The sequence below is a fragment of the Cynocephalus volans genome, chromosome 9 (assembly GCF_027409185.1).
Source record: "Cynocephalus volans isolate mCynVol1 chromosome 9, mCynVol1.pri, whole genome shotgun sequence".
In the NCBI taxonomy this organism is placed as follows: Eukaryota; Metazoa; Chordata; class Mammalia; order Dermoptera; family Cynocephalidae; genus Cynocephalus; species Cynocephalus volans.
Genome location: NC_084468.1, coordinates 37,323,652 through 37,350,233, shown reverse-complemented (window position 1 = coordinate 37,350,233; position 26,582 = coordinate 37,323,652). Strand labels below are relative to the sequence as shown.

Genomic DNA, 26,582 nt, shown 5'->3' with positions numbered 1-26,582 from the left:
AGATACGAAAAAATGGTTATGATTACACTGGTATCTATAAACAGCAAGATGTACAGCAATATGTATAGTATCATCCCATTAACGTTTAAGTAAAAAAATGTGTGTATATAAATTTGCAAATACACTGGAAACCAAATATACACCAAACTGTCAACAAGAGTTTATCTCTAGGAAGGAAAATGAAATGGTATCACAGAAAATGAAAGGAGACTTTTTATTCTATTTCTGTATTCTTTTCTAATCACAAGTATGCATCACTTTTGCTATTAATACATAATATATATAATTCGAAGAATTATCTAAAACATTTTTTAATTTTTAACTTTACGTTATCCTAAATCTAAATTCTTTAAAGGTAGCTTTGTCACTAAACCACTAGACTGTTATTTGCAACGAAATCTCAAGCAATAAGCACAGCTTCTTGTTCACAATAGGTGTTTGATAAATATGTGCTGAATGAATGAATTAATGTGGCAGTTGAATTAATAAACCTTTCTGTAAGAAAACAGTTATTCTATAAATAGTTATGTCTATTCTACCACATTTGTTAACAGGTATAATCTTCAAATCAGACCATAAATTTTAATAGTCATATGTCTTATAAAAACCACAAACTGTAGCTTCTCTTCCTCTCATCATCTTTAAAAAGGTATAGAGGAAAAAAAAAAAAAGAAAGAAAGAAAAAGACAGATCCTGTTTTTTGTAAAGTAATTGAATCCCAAGTCGGAAACTGGTATTTGCTGGGATCGACAGAGCCAAAGCCAAGAGCAAGCACTAGAGAGTGCATAGTTATCACAGGCACAGTTCTTACCTACAAGTTACTTTTTAATTAACTCAGCTTTATACTGAATATACTTACGTTCCCTGTACTCTATTTCTGCTTCCTTACGCAGTTTCTTCTCTCTGGCAAGAGCTTCAGGACTTCCCCAAACTTCCAAAGATCTGCACATACACACATGGTCAACACCAATGAACCATTTTAATAACTTTATTTCAATCATATTTAAATCTAAATGAATATAACTTTATGAGAATCTTACAACAAAGCATAAGATCCTTTCAGAAACATATAAAGCACTTAAGGAACTTTTCTAAATTAAATCTAAACAATATGTAAATTTGACAGCAAATTTTCTTATAAATTATGACATAATAGTACATACTATTAACTCCCAGAATGAAATTTGCAAATATAAATATTGTTTTTAAGACATGTCATTTAAAAAATCTGACTTGATCATTACACATTGTATACATGTATCAAAATATCACACAGTAGCCCATAAATATACACAATTATTAAGTCAATCTAAAATTTAAAAAAAATTTTCAGTCTGTCTAAAATGTGTTTTTATTAATCCCAAATTCAGCTTGCACTTTTAAAACAAAAAAACTATGTTCTTACTTTGCCTCGACATCTGATCTCAAGTACACAGTAAAGGACTCAGTATCTTCATGGGGACTTCGTCGTCTGATTTTTCGAAGTTGTTCTAGATCACTGGAGAAAGACACATGTTGAATTTATTCAGACAAGGTGTATACAGTTTATGTACTTAAAAGGATTACTAAGGGCAGGTAAAAGCAACTAAACTGACCTCAGTTTAACAGAATATAGTAGACCTGTATAGCTTTTTAAGATCAGTTTAAAGATGGCATTTTATACACAAACAATTGTCAAGAGACAGTGAAAAAAAAGTAGTATTCTTAATGTTCAATACAGACAAAATAACAGAATATGTAAAAATTCAATTCCTTCTTCGTGAGTGCTTATATTTCATCTGCTATGGGTACACTACCACCATCTTTAATGTATGGAAAAAAAGTGAAAAGTTGAAAGAACATGGAGTAGAGTATCAGTCCTCTATTTAAGATTTAAATAAAACATTTACAGTCATATTGGTTTACAGCTAGATTAATACTAAGTGATAATATCCATTCAAAGGTATCAAGTCATTAAGGGTATATGTCAATTACATGCTATTTCATTATTTTTCTTTCTCTTAAATTCTGAAATGTTTACAGTTGTCCCTCATATCAGGGGAGGATTGGTTCCAGGATCTCCTGCAGATACTAAAATTCACAGATGCTCAAGTCCCTAATATAAAATGGCGTAATACTTGCATATAACCTATATACATCCTCCCGTATACTTTAAATCATCTCCATATTACTTATAATACCTAATACAATGTAAATGCTATGTACAGAGTTGTTTTACTGTATTACTTAGGAAATAATGACAAAAAGAAAAAGCCTGTGCATGTTCAGTTACAGACAATTTTTTTTCAAATATTTTTGATCCAGTTGGTTGAATCCACATATGTGGAATCCACAGATATAGAGGGCCAACTGTGTATTCATCAAGTCACTGTTAAATAAATAGTCATAATACTTAATCATAGGTCTTCCTAAGGATATTTTGTTAACAGCAATGAAAATACCTGTAATTAAAAATGTGGTGACTATGGAATATCATTAAGTTCTAGAAATTAAACTTAGATATTTTTAAAAAATCAACATCCATCACGTTAGTAAAAAAGTTTGGACCTTGTATCTTAAGATAAGCATTTTCTAGGTTTCTCTCTGTCACTGACTCACTAAATGAACTGGGTGTCAAGTCACTAACATCTCATATTATGTTTCCTAGGCTGTGATGTGGAGACAGCAATATCTGATTCACATAATTCACAACATTTTTGTGAGAACTAAATGAAATACTCTACATGAGACAGAATATAGTTTTATATCAATGTCATAACCAGTTGCTGTTTCAATAGTTATGAAAGTTATAAAATCTATTATAGAAATTCTGATTTCTTGATACTATACCATAGAAAATATGACCATGAAGAAGAGGGGGAAAAGACTAGATCACCTAACTTCTCTAACTGACCCACAAAGGAGGGAGAAAAGTTTAAATTTGTGACAAATATAATTTCAATATATCTCTATGACTACAAGAATATTAATAAAAAAAAATACCAGAAAGAAGTAAAAATAATTTATACTCAACAGAAACCATAGTTGGAGTTAGAATATAAATGTAACTCACTAAATTAAGTACTCAACTCTGCTAGCAAAAAAACCAGAACTTTACAAAGTCAAACACAGAAAAACGCAAAATAATCTTATTGGTAATTCTGCCACACACCAATGACATAACAGTACAAGGTTTTGAAGAACTTGCCTTTGTGTGTTTAAGAAGCTGAGAAAGATTGGAATTGCTCATGCTGTAACAGAATTCAGTTCGGCAAGCTAACAATTTAAACATTTTTGACTATAAAAATATTTCTTCAGTTTAGGAAGGTGCCAGTAGGAAATTTTCTACATATGGATGGTAGCAGGTAACACATTCTAAGAAACAAATTGTTAGATTATTCAGATCGGGCACACTACCACATTTTTTAAAAAACTACTGTACCTGGACTTAAGGCAGAACTCATTTATTGCTCTGACTCCAGTGATGAAATTATTCTGAGTGTACTTTGATCCATAGTCCCTTTTCTTAAGAACTGCTTTGACTAAACCAGAAACATAGGAAAACATATTAAATATGCATATTAAAAGTCACCTTTGAAGATGAACACATGCTGATAGTTAAGTGGGTCACTAACGAATTCCACAAAAAACTGACCATTTTCTTGATGCGCTAAATGGCATTAGAAAAAAAAATTCTCCAAGTGAATAGGACAGAATTGCACTTGTGGCCATCTAGCTTTTGTCTCCCTACTTCATTCATAACTGATGCCAAAATGCCAACCCTTTGTCTAATGGACACCTTGTACAGGTAATACCAGTTATTCTAAATCATATTGACACAATTTAAATTGCGTAGGGTCTGACTGAAAATGAACTGAAGTTTCAATAAAAAATTACAGGCTAGTTCGGTGTTTTTAAAACTGTGGGGTAAAACCGACATTTCATAAAAAGTGAAAATAGAAAGTAATCACAGAATACTGCAAATAATTAAGAATAGTACTTCTGGTGAAAATTTTTGCTTCAGTCATAATGTATATGTATACTAGATCGATCATTAAGGAGTACTTCTCATGTAGGTTGCAGTCAAAAAAGTTTAAAGCCACTGAACTATTTCACATAACATAACAAAACTGACACAAACTAAGAACAATTTTATCAGTTAAAAATTACAGAAAATTTATTACAGATTATTGGTAAAATATTGTCTTCTACTAAATTATTTTCCTATTGTCAAGTATCAAACTTCTAATAAAAAGGCCAGATATTCCAATAACAAATCTCATTTTGGCATCAATTACAGTCTGTGAGTTAAAAATTTACACAACAGTGGTCTATGTTAATAAATCATTAAAAAGTGACACTTTTGGTCACATGATATACATAACTTCAGCAAACATCTGAAGAACAAGAGCAAGACAACAGAAACTCATGTGTTCTGTTTCAAATTGTCACCTTTTCATTTCATACTCTATTCTAATGTCTATTACTTCATAGCTTTCTGTACTACTTCCAAGTTGAAGGAGTGACTTAAGCCTAAAATTATCCATCATTACAGTGGGTAGAAAGACTCCTAAAATAAGACATTAACTACTAAAATTAAATGCATAAATATTACTTCATAAGAATATTTCAAAAATAAAGTTCAGTATAAAAATCAAACCTTATCTGAAAAAAGTACATAAGGAGTTCGGATATCTTTCTGCATGAGTTTCAGATCTCTAAATTGCCTTTCTCCACTAACCCTAAAACTCAAAATCCAGATGAGCTTCTCTGGAACAGAAAGGAGAATTACATTTCTCTTTAAAAAGATTAGTTTTTAAAAAATCAATTTTAAAAATTCTTTCAAAATAGCTAGAAATTCCTGTTGGCCTATCTTGGCCCATATTATTGATGATGATGCTGTCACAACATTAATTATTCTTAATTGTGATTGTCTACTATGTGTAATCTTCAAAGTTACCCCAGAAAAAAGTTCTCATTTTTAGCCCTCTTATAGGGAAGAAAACTAAGGCCCAGAGAAGTCAAGTAAATTGCCCAAAGTCAGAGAGCTAGTAAGCACTGAAGCCACAAACAGAACCCAGTTTTGTCTGACACCAAAGCCACAGTTGCTCCTAATCCCATACAGTTACTAACTCCATGAAACAGCTGCTCTGGAAATGGGAAACACAGCCTGTCACACAGAGCAGAGCTGTAAACAGGTATTCCTTCAGTACTCAATTTCTAGAAAAGGAAGTCAGACAAGAATGGCCAAACTCTACCTGGATTTGAACAAGCTATAGCTGAAAGGTATTGGCTTCTTGTCATTTAATTATATCACTTTTCTAAAAATTATAAAGCAATTGATGATTTTTATTTGCCATTACTTTCTTTGGATTTTTGAAAAAATTTGTGACCAAAATGCAAAATAAACTTCACTGAAAAATTAGCTTATAAATAGGAGAATAAATTCTTATGGTCAATCTATTTAAACAAAAGTAAAAATAACTATACCCATATAATGATATAACTATAAAGAGCTCCATATAAACTAATGTTATACATTTATTTTTTTATCATTATTATTATTTTTTGGTGGCTAGCTGATATGGGGATCTTAACCCATGACCTTGGTGTTACAAAGCTGCACTCTAACCAACTGAGCTAACTGACCAGCCTCATAATGGTATATATTTAACTTAAAATACCACTATAACAAAAAATAGAATAAAATATATTTACCTCTTACTTGGAGAGGTTCTTGCTTAAGTGGAGCTTTGAGTTCTGCACCTATATTTTCTGCTGTAAATTAAAACAAGTTTACATTAAACAGCTGCTTTCATGCAAACCTATGAACTTAATTAATATTAGCCAATTTAATCTAGTAATATATAAAAAAATATATATCATAGACCCCATGACATTTATCCTAAGAATGCAAGAGTAGTTAAACATTAAAAAGGCTATTTATTTCCCTCATTAACAGATTAAAGGGGGAAAACTATAGAATGATTTCAGGAGCTAAAGAAAAAGCATTTAGTAAAATTCAACATCCATGCAAATCTCAAACCTTTTTAGAAAATTACGACAAAAAGGAATTTCTGTAAAGAATAAAGCAAATCTGTTAACAAACGTTGCATTCAACAATGAAAGTTTAGATGCATTCCTTTAAAATAAGGAACAAAACAAGGATACACAGTTATTTTTTCCACTTAAATAATGTTCTAGAGACACTATTCAATGAAGGACAGATGAGTACAAAGTAGTACTGGAAAAACTGTATTATCCTCCATCCACCAAAACAAAAAACCGTTAAATAAAATAAAAGGAAACTGGAACCAATCTCCCACCAACAACAGAAAACAAACACAATTCCAGGCAGATTAATTATTTAAATGTTAAGGCATTTACATGCCTCATAATAGAGAATGTAAAATATGTTTATGGTAGAGAAAGCTTTCTTAAGATAAGGAAAAATAAGTAAATTCTGCTGAATTAAAATTCATAACATCTGTTCATCAAAGGATCCCATAAAAAAAGAAAAAAAGAAAAGCTTCAAACTGGGAAAAGATATTTCCAACAAATATAATCAACAAAGGATTAATATTAAGAATATTTAAAGTATTCCTCCAGATCAATAAGAAAAAAACCCATTAGGGAAAAAATGGGCAGAAGATAAGAACAGGAAAGGGAATATAAATATAAATAACCAATAAACTTATGGGGTACTCCAACAAGTTCATGGAAAAATGGAATTAAAAGAAGTATCCTCATATGAAAAGATTGCGTCACTATTAATAGAATCCAAATGAAACCACAAAATGCTATTTTACAACCATCAGATTAGGAAAAATGAAAATATGACAATACCTATTGTTAACAAAGGTATGGAGTAATGGAAACACATACATGCTGGTGGAAACAGAAACAGGTACCTTGGAAAACAAGTTGGCATTATCTAATACAGTTGAACAAAAGCATAACTTATGACTCAGAAATTCTTCTACGTCAATATATTTGACTTTGAGAAACTCTTGCACAAGGGCACAAGGACACTGGTACATGAATGTTCAGAGCAGCACTGTTCTGCTGTTACAAACTGGAAACAACCCAAATGCCCATCAGCAAGAGAATAATAAATACACCATGTTATATTCATTACAATATTTCATAAAGCAGTGAATAATACTAAATATAACAAGGGCAGTCTTTCTTTGAGCTCTTACTATGTGCCAAGCACTATGGCACTTTACATGTATTATCTAATTTAATTCACACAACAGCCCTGAACAGTATGCGCTATAATTATCTCCATGAAAATTAATAAACCGGACATATACATACACCAATAGTTAGGATAAATCTTAGCAACAAAATTCAATAAAAAAAGTAAATCACAAAAATTCAATAAAAAAAGTAAATCACAAAAGAGTACATATAATAAGCTATCACAACTTCCCCCAAAGTCACACAGCCATTATTTCCTTACGATGAGGAAACTGAGGCACAGAGAGGTTTTGTAACTTCCTCCAAAGTCACACACCTAGTATTTAAACATGGAGGCAGTCAGGATCAAAACCCAAGTCATTTTGATTAGTCTATGCTCTTAATCACTTTCCTATATTACCTCTATGTTTAAAATATTTGATTTATGAGTAGGCATTTGTATTTTTTTTCATAGGGGAAAAAAAGAAGATAGAAGTGAACACTGGATGAGCAACATGGAGATCACTGGAACCTCCTGACAACAGCAGTTTCAGTAGAAGATGGGGGATAGAGGCAAGAGGTTGAACAGAGAATGGGAGATGAAGTGGAAGCAGTATGTGGACTTTTAGCAGGAGCTAGAGAGAATGGAATCAATGAAAGGTTGATTGTATTTTATATAGAGATGGAAACGATGCAGTAAAGAGGGAGAAATTGATGATGCAGTAGATTAAAAGGATAATCACAAGAGCAAATTCCTTGAGCAGATGAGACAGGAGATATAGGATATAAGGGAAGTCTCTGAAAATATGTAATGAAATAGAAATTAACTGTTTGCACATATTTAGAATATGAGTACATTTAAATGATATGGAACATTTAAGTCTGACCACTTGACTGTGGTACACTGGACTTCTGCCATCTTATTTCTGTTTTCAGTTTACCATCCTTTTTTGTTTTTATTTTTATTTTATCTTTTCTGCCACCTGTTAGATTGATAAAGTTTTCTATATCCTCCTCCCACCCCATCCCCCAACTGCTGGTTTGGAATTTATAAGATTGTACTTCAGTTGTTTAATATATATACTTTCCTACAAATTTTCCTAACCATCTGTAAAGTTATTCATTATCTCTATCTTCCTCTAAAACAAGAAGAACTTTTAACCACTGAAAACTTCTTTTATCTCACTACTCTTGATTAAATTTTCAACATTTAATATTTTAAAAAGCTTATTATTTTTACTATCAATAGTTAATTTAACCAACACATTTTATCTATTTCCTGTTCTTCACTGTTTCTTTTATATCTTATCTGCTGCACATATTCAGACTGGATTGGCCAGAGCCTGCGCACAAGGCAGACGGAATACAAGAGGCAGAGGATGGTCATCAGGGGTTTCCAAGAGGGAGGGAAGAAGACAAGGTTCGGAGGCACATGAATTTCTCCCTCACAGAGAAGCCAGTGCACTTCTTTGGCATGTACATTTGCTTGGTAATAAAGCCCTACTATGTTCCGATTCTCTGTCCCTCTCTTCCTTTCCTTTTGCTGGTTTCATGAAAGATTTTTCTTTTCATGGATAAACCAAAAACCTGGCTCTGCTGCCTGGTAACAAAATGACATTCATATTTACATATGTGATAATGTTTTTATTTTTATCTTCACTCTAGAACGATTATTTAGATCAGTGTGAAATTTTAAGAAAGCATTTACTTTCCTCTTACCTTTTCGTGGATATTGCTCCACATCACTCCCTCTTTTGCTTTCTGCACATTGTTGCAGATAAAAAGTCTATTTCAAAAGAGCAACAATTGAATTGAAAGCACTCTGACTTTTCTCTCTGGCAGCTTTTAAGTTGGGTTGTTTCTTCTTTTGGTTTTTAAATCTCTGATTTCTTTACAAGGTGTCTGGGGTGGATTTCTTTTTACTTATCCTGCTTAATACTCGAAGTATACTCTTTTACTTTGTTTTTTTGGCAGCTGGCTGGTGTAGGGATCCAAATCCTTGATGCTGGTGTCACAACACTGCGATCTAAACAGCTAAGCTAACCAGCCATCCCTCAAAGTATACTTCTAATGTGAGAATTATTGTCTTTCTCAAATTATGAAAAATTCTCATCCATTTTCTCTTTACGTACTGCTCCACCACCATTTCTCTCGTCTCTCTGTCTCTCTGAAACACCTATTAAATGTAGACTAGAGCTTCATGCCTCTTAAATGTTATTTTTTTAAAAAGTCTTTTTGCCTTCCTACAGGCCTTCAAAGTGAATTTCAAGTTACTAATTCTCCAACTGACTATGACTATTTAACCTACTAAATTTTTATATTAACTTGAGTTTCACATTACTAATTCTCCAACTGACTATGACTAATCTACTAAACAAAAGTGACTACACTATCATTTCTAAAATTTCTAGTTGTCTCCTGTTCATATTTATTTGTTCTAGTTTTATTTCTGCCAGTTTGGGTTTCAAAACTTTTTTTTCTTTTTAATTGAGTCCTTCATTTATCCTTTTGAGGGTATTAAACTTATTTCAAAGCAATTCAGTCCACTATTTTCACCTGGAGTTAATTCATATTTGTTGATTCTGTTGACTTTATAGCATTAGGATTCTTCATATATTTTTAAATTTTGGAATTTGCAATCTTATATTGCCAGTTTGAATTCCTACCACTCAATCCAGGCTCTAAGTCAGCAAACAGCAGGTTTTTAGTTCCTGGTCTTCCTCTTGCTTACCCAGGCCTGCAGCTTCTTATAAAACATAGCTTCAGGTATCAACTGGAATTGGCCATTTTCAGCATCATTGTTTGGGGGTGGGTGGGTCAATTCAAATAGTGAGTCTGACTCCAGTACCTTGGCTATCTGTGTAACACTTGAAGATCCATTACCCCAAACAAGACAAATTCCTGGCTGCCAGTGCCTGCTTACACACTTGGAGCCCTGATATTACTGTTCCATTTCTTGGATATAGCATTTTGTTGTGTTTTGTTTTGTTTTTTTAGCCCAGCTATGTCTTCAATTTCCTCTTTATATTTTATCAATCACTCTGGTGAGAAAGAAACAGAACGGATGTCTCAAAGCATGTATTCAAGATGCCAACCTGATCAGAAGTTTTGCCTATCCATTGTCTTACCGTCTTTCCAGGCTTATGTGAAGGAATTAAAGGCCGACAGACTAAGCACTAACAAAGACAAAACTCTTTAAAATAAAATCAAAAATGTTACATGTAATTTTTAGTATATTTTTAATAATTTTTTTCATTATTAAATGACTGGGAAAATGACTAAATACGGTATATTATGCTTTGATACCTAAAGCATGTACAGAAAATCTAAAAAGGCTTTAACTATTCACCAAATACAAAACAGGTTATGGTAGCATACTGGTAAATTAAAGATAGGCTTAAAAACACTTTCATTTAATTAATAACTACAGCTTGTAACATCTGACATTAAAGAGTTAAATTATTATAATTTTATTTTTGTCTAGCAAAGCAATTCTAAAGCCTCTTTATATATACAATCTATATATCAATTTCTTAAAACTTTGCTTTGAGGAATAGAGAGTAGGGGAGAGAAGAGTGAAGGGCTGGGATAATAAGCTTTCAACACTCACCTAGCATCTGAAAAACTGAAATCTACTGTCAAAAGTTTCCTCTTTTCCACAATGATCAAAGTCATTCAGCCAAATCACATAAACTGAAGTGCTCTAAAATGGATATTTCTGGATATTCTCCTTACTACAAACTGTCAAGATGTTACTAAATATATAGTGTTATGAAGCATGAACAAGAATGCTAGTAAATGGCTCAAACATGTGTATGAATACTTGTTTTGTACACCACCACCTCAATAAAGTCACACTGCATCACTGGAGTAGAATCTTTATGATTTCAATAAGTAGTCTGACAATCTATCCATAAATATCTCTAGACATTTGTTTTAAGCTCAAACCCTGGCTGTTTGCCACACATCTGCTGTCATTAGCAAAATTAAAACTAATTTTACTAAAATTTAAAACATCTGAATGCTCCTTAAAAACTTAAGGATTCCTCAGCAAGTCTCGGCTTCTTAATGAGCTGTTCCTGACTTTATCATGTGATTTGAATTATTCAAAAGTTAATCTCAAATTATACAAATTATCTTTCACTCAAGAAATTACTTGCTGTCTATTTGATGGCTAACAAGGTCTGATTTGGCCTAAGCATATCTTGAAAATATGAGCCCAAAATAAACTGTCAAAAAACAATGTATTTCTAATATAAGAAAATAAACTAACATTTTTATTCCAGTTGGCAGAGAAAAGAGAAACCTAGTAATGGATTTTGATTTCAAAGATTCTGTATAGTGGAACCAACAATAAATATTTTGCTTGAGTCTATGTTCACCTCAGAAGAGCATTAAACAATATTTTACCCTTAATTATATTATTTTATCACCTGTTTCTTCTCCCTTTACTATGTTCCAACAAACATGCTTATTTCTGGAACTTAAGGACTCTTTACACTCTCTATTCCTTCATCCTATATTATCCAACTCTCAGTCAATATTTACCCCAGCAATACTCCAACAACATAAGAGAAGAAATTGGCTAAAATGGTACAGGTAAGCCCAAAGGGAGGATGAGGCCTAGGAAAAACAATGAACAGGCATCATTAACATGAATACAGGTTTCTCAAAGAATCTGTACAATATTCTTTTTTTTTTTTTTTTGTCTTTTACGTGACCGGCACTCAGCCAGTGAGCGCACCGGCCATTCCTATATAGGATCCGAACCCGCCGCAGAAGCGTCGCCGCGCTCCCAGCGCCGCACTCACCCGAGTGCACCACGAGCTTGGCCCTACAATATTCCTTTGTGAAACATCCAACTAAAGGAAAGATAGTCTTGAAATCTTTACTATTCTTCAAACATTCTCCTTTCTTGACATCATACACTCCTTGGTTTTTCTCCAGCTGCTCCTTTTCAAGTATCCTTTGCAGGCTCCTCTTCTTCCACCTGTCTCTTTCTTATTTGGGGGATTTTGTACTAGGAGATCTTATCTCCTGACTCTAAACACTCTGCCTGTACTGTCTCAAACATACCCATGGCTTCAGTTACCATCTGTGTATAGGTAAAAACTCCTAAATCTTTACGTCCAGGTTAGAACTCTATGCATTCACTCACAAATATTTGTTAAGCCCCTACAAATCACTGCTCTAGGCAATGAGGTTCCTGCTGTCATGGGGCCCGCAAACAAGTGGAGGATGAAGAAATAAATAAAATACTGAAAATATCTATCAGGAGTTAAGTGCTACCTACACACAGAATTAAACTAGAGTAATATTTAAGACTGATTGGGTGGCTACTTCAGACTGAGTGATTCCAAAATTCAGAGCTGACATTTAAACTAAGATGTGAACAACCAGAAGGGGTCAGCCATGTGAGATGGGCACCTTGGAAAGAGAAAGCAACTGAAGCAAAGGCCCTATAATAAGAGCAAGTTTGGTATTTTCTAAGAACCAAAAGGAGACTGGTTTGGGTGAAACATATTGAGTCAGGACTATTTTTAAAAAGACCACACTGGCTATGCTGGAAATGAATTACACAAAAACAAGAGTGGAAGCAAGTATCCCAGGGAGGCTACTGCAGTAACCCAGCCAAGAGATGATGATCTCTCACAGTAGGATACTAGTTGAGTTAAGATGTATGACATTGTTGGGAAAAAATAGGAAAATGGTCAGGGCCCCTCAGATGTTCAGAATCTTGCCAAGTATTTGCTGTAAATATCCTCAGGTGTTCATTGTTACTACTTAATGTAATTGCACATGGGCACCCAGGTGTCCAGGGTTATGGACTTAAGTATAAAAGACTAAAAGCTCTGATCCACAGTGCTTCTCAGAACTCTCAAAGAAGCCACTAGGACAGTTGCTCCTAGATCTGAATAAAACCCATTCATTTTTCTATACCTACAGCTCCCAGGACCTTTTTTTCCCTATTACCTAGCTCACAGACCTGCGTGTGGAGGGTTTGTGACCCAGTCTGAGCAACAGACTTGAGGGGTCTGTAAGCCCACTTTACAGACATCTTAACAGATGATGCAGTTACTAGCAGATTCATTGGACACCCAACCATGTACTGGTCACTGCATCATGTTAAGATGACAACAGGCACCAAACAATTCAGATGTCCAAAACCAAATCATCATCTCATTAAAATATGCTCCAGCTTTGGTATTCCTCATTTTAGAAATCAATAAAATCATCTACACAATTGCCCAATACAGTAACCAAGTACCAGTACTGTCCTTTATTTGACCCTCTCCTTCATCCACCAAATCCAATCACCAAATCCTAAACCTCTTGAGTTCATCTACTCCTTTAAAAAAACATTTGCCATTAGCCTAGTTTAGCCCCTCGTTTGTATGAAGGTACTTCAAAAAGTCTGTGGAAAAACAGAAATAAAAGATAATACAAATCTTTCCATGAACTTTTTGAAGTACTTACATATTACTGCTTTGTCTTCCTCCTTTACAGTGTTTGCCATTTTGCAACTAAAATCTTAAATCTAATCAAGTACTTACTCTACATAAAATACTCCAATAGGTTCCCATTGCCTACAAAACAAAGTTCAAACTCCTGAACAAGAGCCTGATCTGACTACTGCTTACCTCTTGAGTTTCATCTATTGTACTTTCAACACTACCAACAGCAACACCAGGTCCTCTACCCACTAGTCCAGGCAATTTTGCCTCCTTTCTCCACCACTCAACACACAAATACCTACTTTTCTTTCATGTCCCTAAGCAGACATCATTTTCTTAAGGAAAGTTTCCCTAACTACTCAAAACTCAGGTGTTCCTCCCATATGCTCCTGTAGCACACTGATATATTTCTTTGATTTTCTCCATTAGTAATAAAACAAGAATAAACTCAGAAGTCATTCTCACTTGATGCCATATAAGAAGTGCTTCTCATATAAGAAATACTTCTTAAATAAATTAAAGAATAAATGAATAAATAACAGACTTCCTCTTAATGCTTCATGGCAGACAAGATACCTTGAACAAAATCTTTTTAAATGCATTTCTAATCTAGCAAAAAATGATATGAAGAGGGCAAAACGAAGTGAGAGCAGGACTCTACAGAATAAATGAGCCCACCAAAGCCAGCTTTCCCAATGATTTCTGTTGAAACTTGTATTCTTTGAGCTTCTATTTTCACAGCTGTAAGAGATATAGGAGACCAGAGAATAAGAGCAGGATCTTGCTCAAGGTGGGGAGTCTAACAGGAGATGCCCAGATAAAAAGCTACACACGTGGTAAAACTGTGAACTAAAAATAAATAATATGCACAGAAGGGAATAGCATGTAAACAGTAAACAGGCCTGTCTACTCTGGTGTTAAGTAGCAGGGAATAAAAAAAACTCCCTTGAAAATTCTGACGATAAGTCAACTCTTACACAGTGTACAGTCTAAATTCATGCTACAAAATGGTCTAAAAAAGTCTAAAGCAGAGAATTTAATTTTATTTGGTCTCAAGTTGTGTCCCCAGCAGCTAGCAGAAGCAAAATCAAACCCTTAGGCAAGTACACATCTTCAGTCCCAACAAACATCAAATAGTTTCAAGATACAAAACTGCAAGGAACATGAACAATCACAGTTACAACACACAGGTATGGCATCATGAATGATAGCAAGAAAGGAAGGAAAAGTATAACACAGTAAGAACCAAAAAGATTTAATATAGCAGCATTTCCAGTAACAAAATATAAAATAGCTATGTTTACCATGTCTAAAGTAATGAAAGAGAAGTTTAAAATTATAAGCAAAGAATTAAGAGACCAACCAAGCAAGGTGAAAAACAATATCTAGAAATGAAAATTACAGTCAATGAAATTAAAAACAACATACATAGTCAACCACCAGATAACAGGTAACTAAACAGGAAATCTGTGAACTAGGTAGATGTAAAGGAAATAATCCAGAATGCAGGCCAGAAAAAAAAAATATGTTAGAGAGGTTTAGAGACATGGAAAATAATGTAAGATAAAACATAGTGGAGTTCTAGAAGGAGATAACAGAGAACTGAAAAAAGGTATTATCTGAAAAGATAAAAGAAAATTATAGAATCCGCAATTGTGGGAAAAGACCAATCCTCAGATCCAGGAAGCCCAACAAATCTCAAGCAGGAGAAATATAAAGAAATACATACCTAGTCACTTCATGGTAAAACTGCCATTTACACCAAAGAAGAAGACTTTCAAAATAAAGTTCATCAAATAAAAAAAGCAGTCAAATAGAAAACTATGACAACAAAGGCATGATATCTGACTTCTCAACAGCAATAGTGAAAGCCAAGAGACACTGGAATAACATCTCAAATGGGTCTTTACCACAAAAAGATCCTGATCTGAGGGTAATTCTATAGAACTTACACTGGACAGAAAGATCAGAGAAACAAGAAAAGGTGGGTAACAAAGATTTTGGATAAACCTAATATTTTATAAAAGGGAAAGAGCAGAACAGACACACAATATTAGTCAAAAAATAGCATGTAATTTGGGAGGGGATGATCAGAATTAAAGCATTCTAAGTTCTTTGTATTTTTCAGAAGAAATGTTAACTTATCAATTACATTTAGACTTTGAAGTACAAACATAGAGTATATAACTTACAAACAAGTGTGTGTATGTGTGTATGTATGGGGGAGAGAAGAAAATGAAGGAGAAAAAATTTTAAAGGCAAAAAAGGAATTAAAAGAAAAAGAAGGAAGAGCAAGGAAACATATAATAAAATGACAGCAATATGCCCAAATATATCAGTGATTACAGTAAATGTAAACAGCCTAAATTTCCAGTTAAAAGACAAAGATTATCACACTAGGACAAAAAAAAAAGTTAAACTCAAAAGATGGAAAAAATTATACCAGGCAAATATTAACAAAAGAAATCTGGTGAAGATGTCACTAAAGCAAAAGAGTTGCTCTATAATGATAAAAGGTATAATTTGTCAGTGTCATGTAACAATTCTGAATGTGTATGTATCCAGTGACCAAGTCTCAAAATACAAAAAGCAAAAATTTACAGAACTATAAGGGAAGACCATCAAACCTACCATCAAAGTGTGATACTCTAACATCTCTCTTGGTAATAATGGCTTAAAAATAACAGAATACAGATCTGTACAGCATGACTAAAAATTGGAATTGACATACATAAACACTGCACCCAGTAATCAAAAATACACATTATTTTCAAGTGCATGAGGGCCATTTAGAAAAACTGACCAAGTGATAAACCAAAAAGTTAGGCTCAACAAATTTCAAGACTGAATCATACAGATCACATTCTGTAACAATACAAGATTAATACAAAAAGATAACCAGAAATATTCCATCCATCTGGAGATTTAAAATCATACTTTAACAACTAAAAAATCAAAGAAGAATCACAATGGAAATAAAAATACATTCAGAACTACAAATAATAAAAATGCTATATATCAAAGCTTCTAGGATGTGTTAAGCATTATCGTGGCTTAAATGCCTACTTCAGAAAAGAAGGAAGGCTCAATATTAATGAGCTAAGTATCTAAGTGATAGTTAATAAAAGAATAACAGAATATACACACAAAAAAAGCCAAAATGAGGCTACAATTAAAGAGTAAAAATTAATGAAATACAAAACAAACATAAAAAAAGTAAAAAAAAAAAAAATTAATACTTGGAAAAATAATAAAAGACAAAGCTCTGGCAAGATTAACCAAGAAAGTAAGACAAACATTATTAAGAATGAAAAAAAAAAAAAAGACATAACTACATATACTAAAGAGAGTAAACAGAATATTATGAACTGTATGCCAGTAAATTGAAAATTTAGTTTAAGTGGATAAATTCCTAGAAAAGAACAGAATTTAGCAAAACTGAGCCAAAAAGAAACAAAAAATTAAAGAAATTAAATCAGCAGTTTAATAGCTCTCATAAAGAAAACATCAATCCAGATAATTTTACAAGTAAATTCTATCATTCAAGGAACAAATAAATTTACACAAACTATTCCAGTATACAGGAAAAAATGATTTTAAAAAATTTATACATACCTGTTTCATCAAATGATGGTAATTTTTCCACTCTGAGAGTTTGTGATCCCCGTCCTTCTTTCTGAACATTTGTGGAATACAACTTTACTTGACGACTCAGTGTATAAACATATGGGTGACTACAGGGAACCATGTTTGAAAAGCTTCCAAGTGTCACTAAATTCTGCCATTCTAAAAGAAAAAAAAATTGTTTTAATTTCAAACCAACTTCCAGAGGCACAACTGCCAAGCCACCCTCTCCACTGTTGGTGTTTCACTGACCCTTAGGTAAACAGGGACTACATTTTTTAAAGAAAAAAAAGGACAATATTCCAATTTTCTCTAATTTATAAACTTACTTCTATGGAAACTTTTAAAAATGTATAAAAGCAAATAAAACATTCATATTATTTAGCTATGCTGAAAGGTGTCTTAGAAGATAATAAATACTCTTTATTTTGTATGGTGGTTGTATGCTAAAACAAAAATGTTGGCATGTAATGTGCTTTTCAGAATAGAGGACTTTGGGTAGGAGGGTCAGGAGGGCTTCTCATTCAAAATTATCCCGTGTACTCCTTCCACTAGCTGGAGACTTATTCCTCTTTCATTTCACAATCAATAAGTGAATTACATTAATCGGTCATTTATAATTTGTCACTGATTTTTTTAATCAGATAATTAGATCAACATTTGGTGAGATGCCTCAGTATCTGAGAATTTTAATTGAAGGAAGAATAGAAGACTAATTAGGAAGCACTTCAGCTGCTGCATCCGGGTTGACTGTGGGCTTTGGAAGGCTGAAACATAGAAGGAAAATATATTCCTCAACTGCACCAAAGTGGTAGAAAATTAAATGTCTCTACTCCCCTGTGGCCTCTTTCTCTTATGTTTTACTATCAGTAGGTACTGAGAATTTCAGTTTTTGAAAGAACTCAAAAACCCTGTCTAGATAATTCACATTTTCCAAAGCTTTAGGTGAAATAATGAAATTATATCATTACAGTCAAGTTTTTCCAAGAGTGGAGGGTTGAGCATTTGCAAGTGAAAACTAGAGGGCTGGCCTGTTAGTTCAGTTGGTTAGAGTGCCACCTTGTAACACCAAGGTCTAAGATTCAGATCCCCACGCCAGCTGCCAAAAAAATAAAAAGTAAAAATAAAAGTTGAAACTTTTCTAACTGCTTAATAATGATCTTCCAAAAATGTTAATTTATATATGTGTATGTGCAAATATATGCCTTCTGAAATGAAGAAAAACCGTTTCTTAATAGCTCAGAGAATTCATGAGGAACATAAGTTACTGTGAATGTTGAACATAATTTGAAAAGCACGAGGGACATATGGCAGCCTAAGCATTCACTCTAGTTTCAGGCTTGGAGTTTATTTTCTTGAGAAACTTCCTAATGCCAACTTACTCTTTCACTTATTTGGCAAACTACTGAAGGCCCAGTATATTTTTGGTCATTTGCATCTATTTCCTAAAGGCTGAGTAAAGCAAATATAACAATAGAAGACTCCTGCACATTGAAATATGTAGCCTATTAGCAAAATTAGGACTACGCAAAGGTTCAAACAAATTCTCCTAAGACACTCATAGTCCAGAAAAGCATCTTCACTATGGCCACTGGTGTTCTGACTTTTCAGCCCTATTCAAAATATCTTTTGTAATTTTTACCTGACAAAGACAATTATGCCATCAGCACTTTTTTTGACCCAATGATGAAATATTTTTACAGTGTTTGTGCTAAGATGTTTAAAAAGGGATTACTCCACAGTCTAAAAATCCTTCTTCAGAAGATGACTTGTTTCCATGACTTCATGCTAGATTTTCTTCAAGGTTCTCCTTAGTTTTTAAAACATTTCATTACAGACAATTTCAAACATATGCAAAGGTAGGAAAAAACAGCACAATAAACTTTCGTGTACCCATTGCTTACTTTCAACAATTACCAACTCATGGTCAATTCTGTCTCATTTCTACCTGCACCAAAATCTCCCCACCCCATATTAATTTGAAGCAAATCTCAGATGCAAAATAATTAGTCATAAATATTTCAGTATGTGTTTCTAAGAGATGAGAACTTTTTTCACACAGCCACAACACTGTTACTATAAGTAAAAAAATTCCTTAATATCAAATATTCTCAATTTCAAATTCCAGTTGTTACAAATCTTACTATTTTTTCCCAGTTTTTATGCGAACAGATCCAAATAAGGTCCCCATACTGTGATTAATTGGTATGTCTTTTAAATCTCTTTTAAACTGCAGATTTTTTTTTTTTTACTGTAATTTTTATGTTGAAAAAAATCAGGCCATTTGTCCTGTCAGTTTGCCAATCAGAATTCGGCCAATTGAATTCTCATAGTGTTGTTTAACTCATTCTTCTATATGTTCTATAAATGGATGATGTAAAGGCTTTATCCAAATTCAGGTTCTTTTTATGAGGACAACACTACTTGTTAAGTGGTGATGAGTTCTTTCGAGAAGAACCACACAATATCTGGTTGTTGCTTTATTTGTGATGACAGTGTCTACTGCTGTTCAATGCCTAAAACCATTTATTCATTAGGTGATTACAAAGTGATGATATTCTAATTTTATTACTCTTATTACTCCTTCATTTATTAGAAAACTTCTACAAAGAGAAAATTCCCCTCATTTATCTGGTTACAAAGAAGTATAGTTCCTAAAGAAAAGTCAGGCTAACTGCTTAATTCTTTCTCTTTAATTTTATTATTTCTCAAAATAATTAGGTCATTACCTACCATCCTGCAGTGGTGACACATTTTTAATTTGTGTATGTATCATTGCAATTTCATAGATTTAAACGTTACTTGGTATATTTCAATCCATTTTAGTCATTACCCTGATTAATGTTCAAACTGTCCCATTTCTGGCCAGTAGAGGTCTCTTCAAATTGATTCCTAAGTTCTCTTGACACTCCTAGTAGTCTTTTTTTTTTTTAAAAGATGACCGGTAAGGGGATCTTAACCCTTGACTTGGTGTTGTCAGCACCACGCTCACCCAATGAGCAACCGGCCATCCCTATGTGGGATCCGAACCCGTGGCCTTGGTGTTATCAGCACCACACTCTCCCGAGTGAGCCACAGGCCAGCCCCACTCCTAGTAGTCTTTGATAACTTCCTTGCTACCTGTTTTGAAAAGTCCTTAATTTTTAACTTCAGTAGAATTTCAGGTATCAACAACTTTAAAAATAAACATGTGGTATAATACAAGGTCAAAAACTGCACATACAATAAATTACCATCTTTAATAGCTTATATTCTAAAAACTAAACAAGACTACAGTAGACTCAATAAAATATAATACCTAATACATAGCAGTAGAAATACAATCATTTGTTGAATGGATTACTGAATTCATTAATTATCATAGTCATAAAGATAGTAAAAAAATATTATCCACCATTAACACCCTTTCTTCAAAGTGACTTCTAAAATAAGATACATATGGAAGATTAACCTCTAGTTTAGCACTTTCTGTTCTACTGTCCTGGACAAGGACTTTCTTATCGCTGTATAAGGATACTTCAAAAAGTTTGTGGAAAAAGAGAATTAGGAGATGATACAAATTTTTCCATAAACTTTTTGAAGACTTCTTATACAAGGGTACTTCAAACAGTCTGTGGAAAAAGAGAAAAGATAATATGAATCTTTCCACAGACTTTTTAGAGTACCCTTTATAAGGGCTGTTTCTTCATCAAGACTGCAGAGCTACTGGTATCTTATCACCAATCTAGTCACAATATCACCCTTCTCTGCTTTTATTTTACTGTTCTTACCTGTGTAGCTCCTAATGACCACTACTCATCATTTCTCTCTAATCTGGTTTGTCACTACCACTTACCCTGGCTTTCAGAGAAAACCTGACCTTCTTTTTTAGACTACGAACAATAACAACAAAAACTCCTTTTCTCTCATGCAAACTAGCAGTTCAGTTTATTGTATGTGTTGCTTCTACAACAACAATAACTAAAAACAAAAAGATTTTTTGCAGCTTGAGTATATTTCTGGCTAAGTTCAAGACCAGTGTCAAGCATGTAGCCTAAGTCTTCCAGATGTCAATTTCCTTAGTTGAGACTATTTTGGTAGTTTTCTCCCAAAATTTTTAAAACACTGACATATAAATACTAAATAATCATTACACTTGTTTTTAAAGAGGTTACTAAGTGTGAATTTAAAATACATAATAATATGGAATACAAAGACTATTCTTCATGATATTATTTATCACAGGAAAAACCAGAAACAAATGTTCCCTAATAGAAGAATGATTAAGTCATGGCAGGTCCCTATATTTTTATTATGAATTCATTAAAAACTTTTAATGACAAGAGAAAACATTCGTGTTATAACGTTGCATGAAAAAAAGCAGGAAAATAATACAGTATGATTTCAACTCTTAAAAATGCGACTGGTGAAATATTGGGATTATGCATAGCTTTTACTTCATACCTTACATTTTACTGTATTTTAAAAAAATGTCTACCATAAAAAAATAAACTAAAAGTATATCCATTGCTACATTATCTGGGACTTCACCAAAGTCTTACTAACATCATCATCACAATCTGTAATTCAGTCTAATATCGACATTGACTATCTTTAGTTTAATTTTATCCTTTCATAGCCGAAACTGCAGGAAAATCCCTTTTCTGCCTAATCATCCAGCAAGCAAAAGTGTGACCTACTAGCTCAGCCTGGAGGACTACTGCTGATGTGGTTTTTCTCCAGAACAGAGTAAGGAATGGAGAAATCTTTTTTTGAGTGAGGACACAATAGGAGAAACAAACAATTCCTGCACTGCATCTTGGCATACATCTCTACAGCCTTGCATAATTCTTTTTTAATATTTGCATAGAAAAGTAAAAACAATAACAATATTTACCAAGTGCCAGATAACTGTGCTAAAATGCTTTACCTATACTACTACACTGTATACTCCAAAACATATCTCAAATCTATATACTTTTCTCCATCTCCACTGCTATCATGGCCAAACTACCACCTTGCTAGCCTACATAACTATAATAGCCCTCCAAAAACCTCCTTTTTCATATTCTCCCCTTTCCAAACCATTCTACACACAGTAGTCAGAGTGATTTTTTTTTAACATTGACCTTTTTAAACATTTATCCTCAGCAGAGGTACCCCCCCCAACTTCTTTAAATAACTAAGAACACTGACAGTTATAAAAGATCATTTTGGCAGGCTGACAGCAAGATTCTATGTAGATCAAGTTAATGACAGAATTTCTTGTACTTTACTATAAAATGAAGCCAACCATAGTATGTGCCTCATAGGGTTTTAAGAGAGTTTCATTCAGCAAAGTGCCAGGAGTTGTAGTCACCATTCACCCTGCTTATTTCTTTTAAGCACTTTAGATATGTTTTCTTATTTCTGATGTCTGCCCTATAAAGCTGAAAACTTGTCTTGTTCAGCACACTACAAGCAACTACAACACTGGCCCCTCATACCACTTCTTTAGATATGCTCGCCTGGGATTTCACCTTTTCTGGTAAGTGATGACTTGGCCAAGGCACAAAAGATAAAAATGAGAAGATCTGGGGGGAAAGAGCAATCCCAGCAGAGAGAAACTATAAGGACCAGATAAGTAGCATTCAGGAATAAAAAGAAACCTGTAAGGTGGGGTGGTGTGAAATGAAGTCATTTACCATAGAAACTAAGTAACATTTTTATTATTTAGAAGTACAGTGTATATTTACTGTAGATCATTTGAAAAACACATAAGGTTAATAAAAAATATTTTTAGAGAAACCCACTGTTAATACCACAGTGTATATATTTTATTTTTTTTAGTTTTACCTAATAATATATCAAGGGTATTTTCTCATGTCACTATTTTTCTAAATTATGATTTTTTAAAAAATGGTTGCTTATTATAATATCAGCCCATAATAAATGTACCATAATATATTTTAATTTCCAACTCTTCATAACTATAAATAAGCTACCAATTTATTACTATAATGAACTTCTGCAGACATTTTAATATGTATCTGATTATTTCTTCAAAATAAATCCCTTCAAGTGGAATTGTTAGGTCAGAGAGCATAAACCTTTTAAAGTTCTTTTTATAAAAAGAATAACTGACCTCAAAAAACACTGTTAACTATACGTTCCCAATCAGGAGTAAGAGAGTTCCTATTTTCCTCCGCCATCAATATGGGGTATCATCATTATGAAAAACTCAGCCAATACCAGACAGGCAGTGAGTATTAAAATCCTTTAAACTTTTACATTCATGCTTTTTAGTGAGTATGGAAGATTTCTACTGGCTACTTGAACTTCTTTATAAACTCCTTATTCATTTCCTTTATCCACTTTTCTACTGGAATGTACACTGGTTCGCAAAAATTCTTTATAAATTAAGGATACTAACTCTATAACTACACTATCCAATAAAGTAGTCACTTTTTATTGAGCACTTGAAACGTGTTAGTCCGAACTGAAATGTGCTCTAACTGTAAAATACACACAGGATTTTGAATACCTAGTACAAAAAAAGAATATAAAGTATCTCAATAATTTTTATATTGATTACATGTTGAAATGTTTTGAAAATATTGGGTATATTATTAAAATTAATTGCATCTGCTTTTACTTTTTTTAATATGGCTACCGAACAACTCAAAATTACGTATATGGCTCTCGTATTTCTTTTGAGCATGTTCCTCTAGAATATTTTCCTTTTTTACCTTTGAAGTATTTCTCATTTTTAAGTAACATATTCAAATTAGGCAATTCTTCATGGTTTTTGCCTCTCCTTATTCATTATAAGGAGACTATAAAATGCCAGCCACACAGGCATTTTAGAAGCATAAACTAAACTTTATTTCTTGACAAAGAAAAACATGTTTTTGAATTTTTCCTCCCAAAATTTCTTGAAATAGTTTTTTCTTCTCACACACATTCAACTTAAATATAGTATGCTTCTCCTAAATGATTTTTAAATTTTATCATAGTTAGGTTTGCCCTTTCAAAAAATGTTTCAGTATTACTGAAACAAAATTTTAAACAAGGTTATTTTTAAAACCTAAGTGTTTTTAAGTGTGAAAACACATTTTGATTTTTGTAGTAATAAACATTCCAAAGAACTTTGCAAAGTCATTCTGACTGGTGAGATAGGTAATTATTATCTGTGTTTCACAGACGGATGAGACAAAGAGCATACAATTTTCAACGTGATGACAGCTACAGAGAACAGGGATTGCAAATTACACTACTTCAATTCCTTTTTACCAACATTTATAGGGCAGTTTAAACTAAATTTAACAACCACTACACACAATTTCAGTGTAAATTGCCAAAATTGCTAGGTTAATAGAAGCTATTATGTTAGAAACTTTACTCGGAGATTCTAGAGTATAGTAAAACCAGATGACTCATTCTATTCATAAGAGAACCAGGTGTACTGCCAATCTTGGAAAACTCAAGATGTATTTTTCTATTACTACCAAAAAGCCCTGAGATCATTGCGGTTAAAATTAATCCGTCTGAAATTTAAGAGCCAGTTTTTACATTTATTGCAAATAAAAGATACGAATATATTTTCATTTATTTGCACAGCTTAAGAGTTACTATAGCTTATACCACTTAAAAACTTGAATGACTGCAACTTTCAACAATACAAGAGGTCACAAACATGCTACAAGTTTTTTCAAAGAGATTTTTGAGAAATATTTCTGTTAATACTCCTTGCACCCCCCAAGAATCAGGGGGATTAGGTTAGAGGTGGATTTAGCTATCTCTTCTCCTTAAGGGTTCCTCTCAGTGTCAAGCTATGGCATGTCAGGCTATGGCAAAAGCGAAGGTAAGCCTAATTAGAGCTCACAAGTTCAATGTTATTTTGGAAACTCTAGAACAATTTAACTTGAGTCAAAAGAGAATGGTGAGAGAGAAGGATAAAAATTCTCGTCAACCACTTTTTTTCTGGGTTACAGTTCCAGTAGACGCCTTTTCACCAAAAGAACTGTTAACGGAACTCAAGAATTCTGTTTTCAATTCCGTAACTGGGCTCATACAAAGATTGTGAGATACCCTCATACTTCTTACTAAGATACACAAATATTGAGTAGCAGCCCCCTTCCTTTCAAGAAATTTAAGAAAACAAGTTGGGAGTATGAGAAAAAGGGCAGAGAGCAAGAAAATCGCGGCCAAAAGGGCTAAACGAAGGTGAGAGTCGGTGAGCTCAAAAGATCCTGGAACTTTGCGGATCCACAATATCCAACTGCCTAGGGGGGCCACCTCCGGACAGTGCGACGCGCATGACACTTTTTGGGGGGAACAAAGCGGTAGACTTCAGAGGTACAATCCGACCCACGAGCTGCCCGCCTCAAGTGCCCGGGGGGCTGTGCTACGACCACGGGCGGGACAGGGTCAGGGAGACCTGTCAGGATCCCCCGCAGCTGGGCAGGCTGAACTATAAAGGCGGGGGCCAGAAAGGAACGCTCTGAGGTTGGGAAAGGGCAAGCGGGCGACGAGTGCCGAACCCGGCCTGGCCCTCTGCTGGGCTTTCGCGGAGCCAGTCACTGGCGCGGACACTCACCCTGACGGTCGCTAGAGCCGCGGGCCGCCGCCCTGCAGCACAGACGGAGCCGGCACAGGGAAGACCAGCTACATCTGTGGGCCGCAGTGGCGGCGGCCAAGCCCGGTAACATCCTGGCGGGTCAGAAGCCCCCACTCGAACACCGCCTCCTGCCCCCGCTCCGCCGGCAGCACCAACTGACTCCATAGACCGGACACCAGACAGTACCTATGCCTGCGCCGCCAGAGGCGGCCTCAGCGACCCGGAAATCGTGACGTCACTTACAAACGCCCGCCGTGGAGGCGGCGGAAGTGACGTACGCGCTGAGCGCGAATCGCGAGGCCTTCCGTCCACAGACCCGCACTGGCATGGGGAGGGCGTGGCTGCAGATGAGGTGTGGCGTTCTCCCAGTCTTCTTTCGCACCTGTTCTTTTCGCGCTGGCTTGTAAATTGTTTGCATCTTAGCAACCAGGAAAGCCCTAGGAGAAGCGACACCCTCTGAGGACACTGCCTACTTCTTTTTTTTTTCTGGGCTCGAAGCCTGGGCCATGGTGTTGGAAATGGGAGGACAGGTAGGAAGGAAGGCCTCAGATCTTCTGAGCCTGTCTCCCTGGAGCCTTCCTGGATAAGGAATGCCAAGCGGAGGCAATCGTGTACTCATTCTCTCCGAACCTCTACCAGGGTACATCGTTCTCCTTGTAACACCGTTGTGTACGTAGCCAGTACCATGAAGGCAAGTACGCACTTCGGAATCAATTACTTGCCCTACTAATCTCTGAAGCTCAGATTCTCGTCTGTAATATAAT

The 26,582-nt window shown here is 34.3% G+C and overlaps 1 protein-coding gene across 1 annotated transcript in view; it reads right to left on the bottom strand.

Moving 5' to 3' along the window:
• SLC30A9 (solute carrier family 30 member 9) overlaps window positions 1-26,054 on the bottom strand; it is a 76,687-nt gene extending 50,633 nt beyond the window's left edge. Inside the window, exons 1-6 of the mRNA XM_063107761.1 lie at window positions 25,798-26,054; window positions 17,232-17,402; window positions 5,698-5,757; window positions 3,422-3,521; window positions 1,406-1,498; window positions 860-942 (exon numbers count right to left, since the gene is read on the bottom strand). Of these exons, the coding sequence (XP_062963831.1) occupies window positions 860-942; window positions 1,406-1,498; window positions 3,422-3,521; window positions 5,698-5,757; window positions 17,232-17,402; window positions 25,798-25,909 (619 nt within the window). The 5' untranslated portion in view covers window positions 25,910-26,054. The remainder of the gene's footprint in view (window positions 1-859; window positions 943-1,405; window positions 1,499-3,421; window positions 3,522-5,697; window positions 5,758-17,231; window positions 17,403-25,797) is intronic.
• Between the last annotated feature and the right edge of the window lie 528 nt (window positions 26,055-26,582).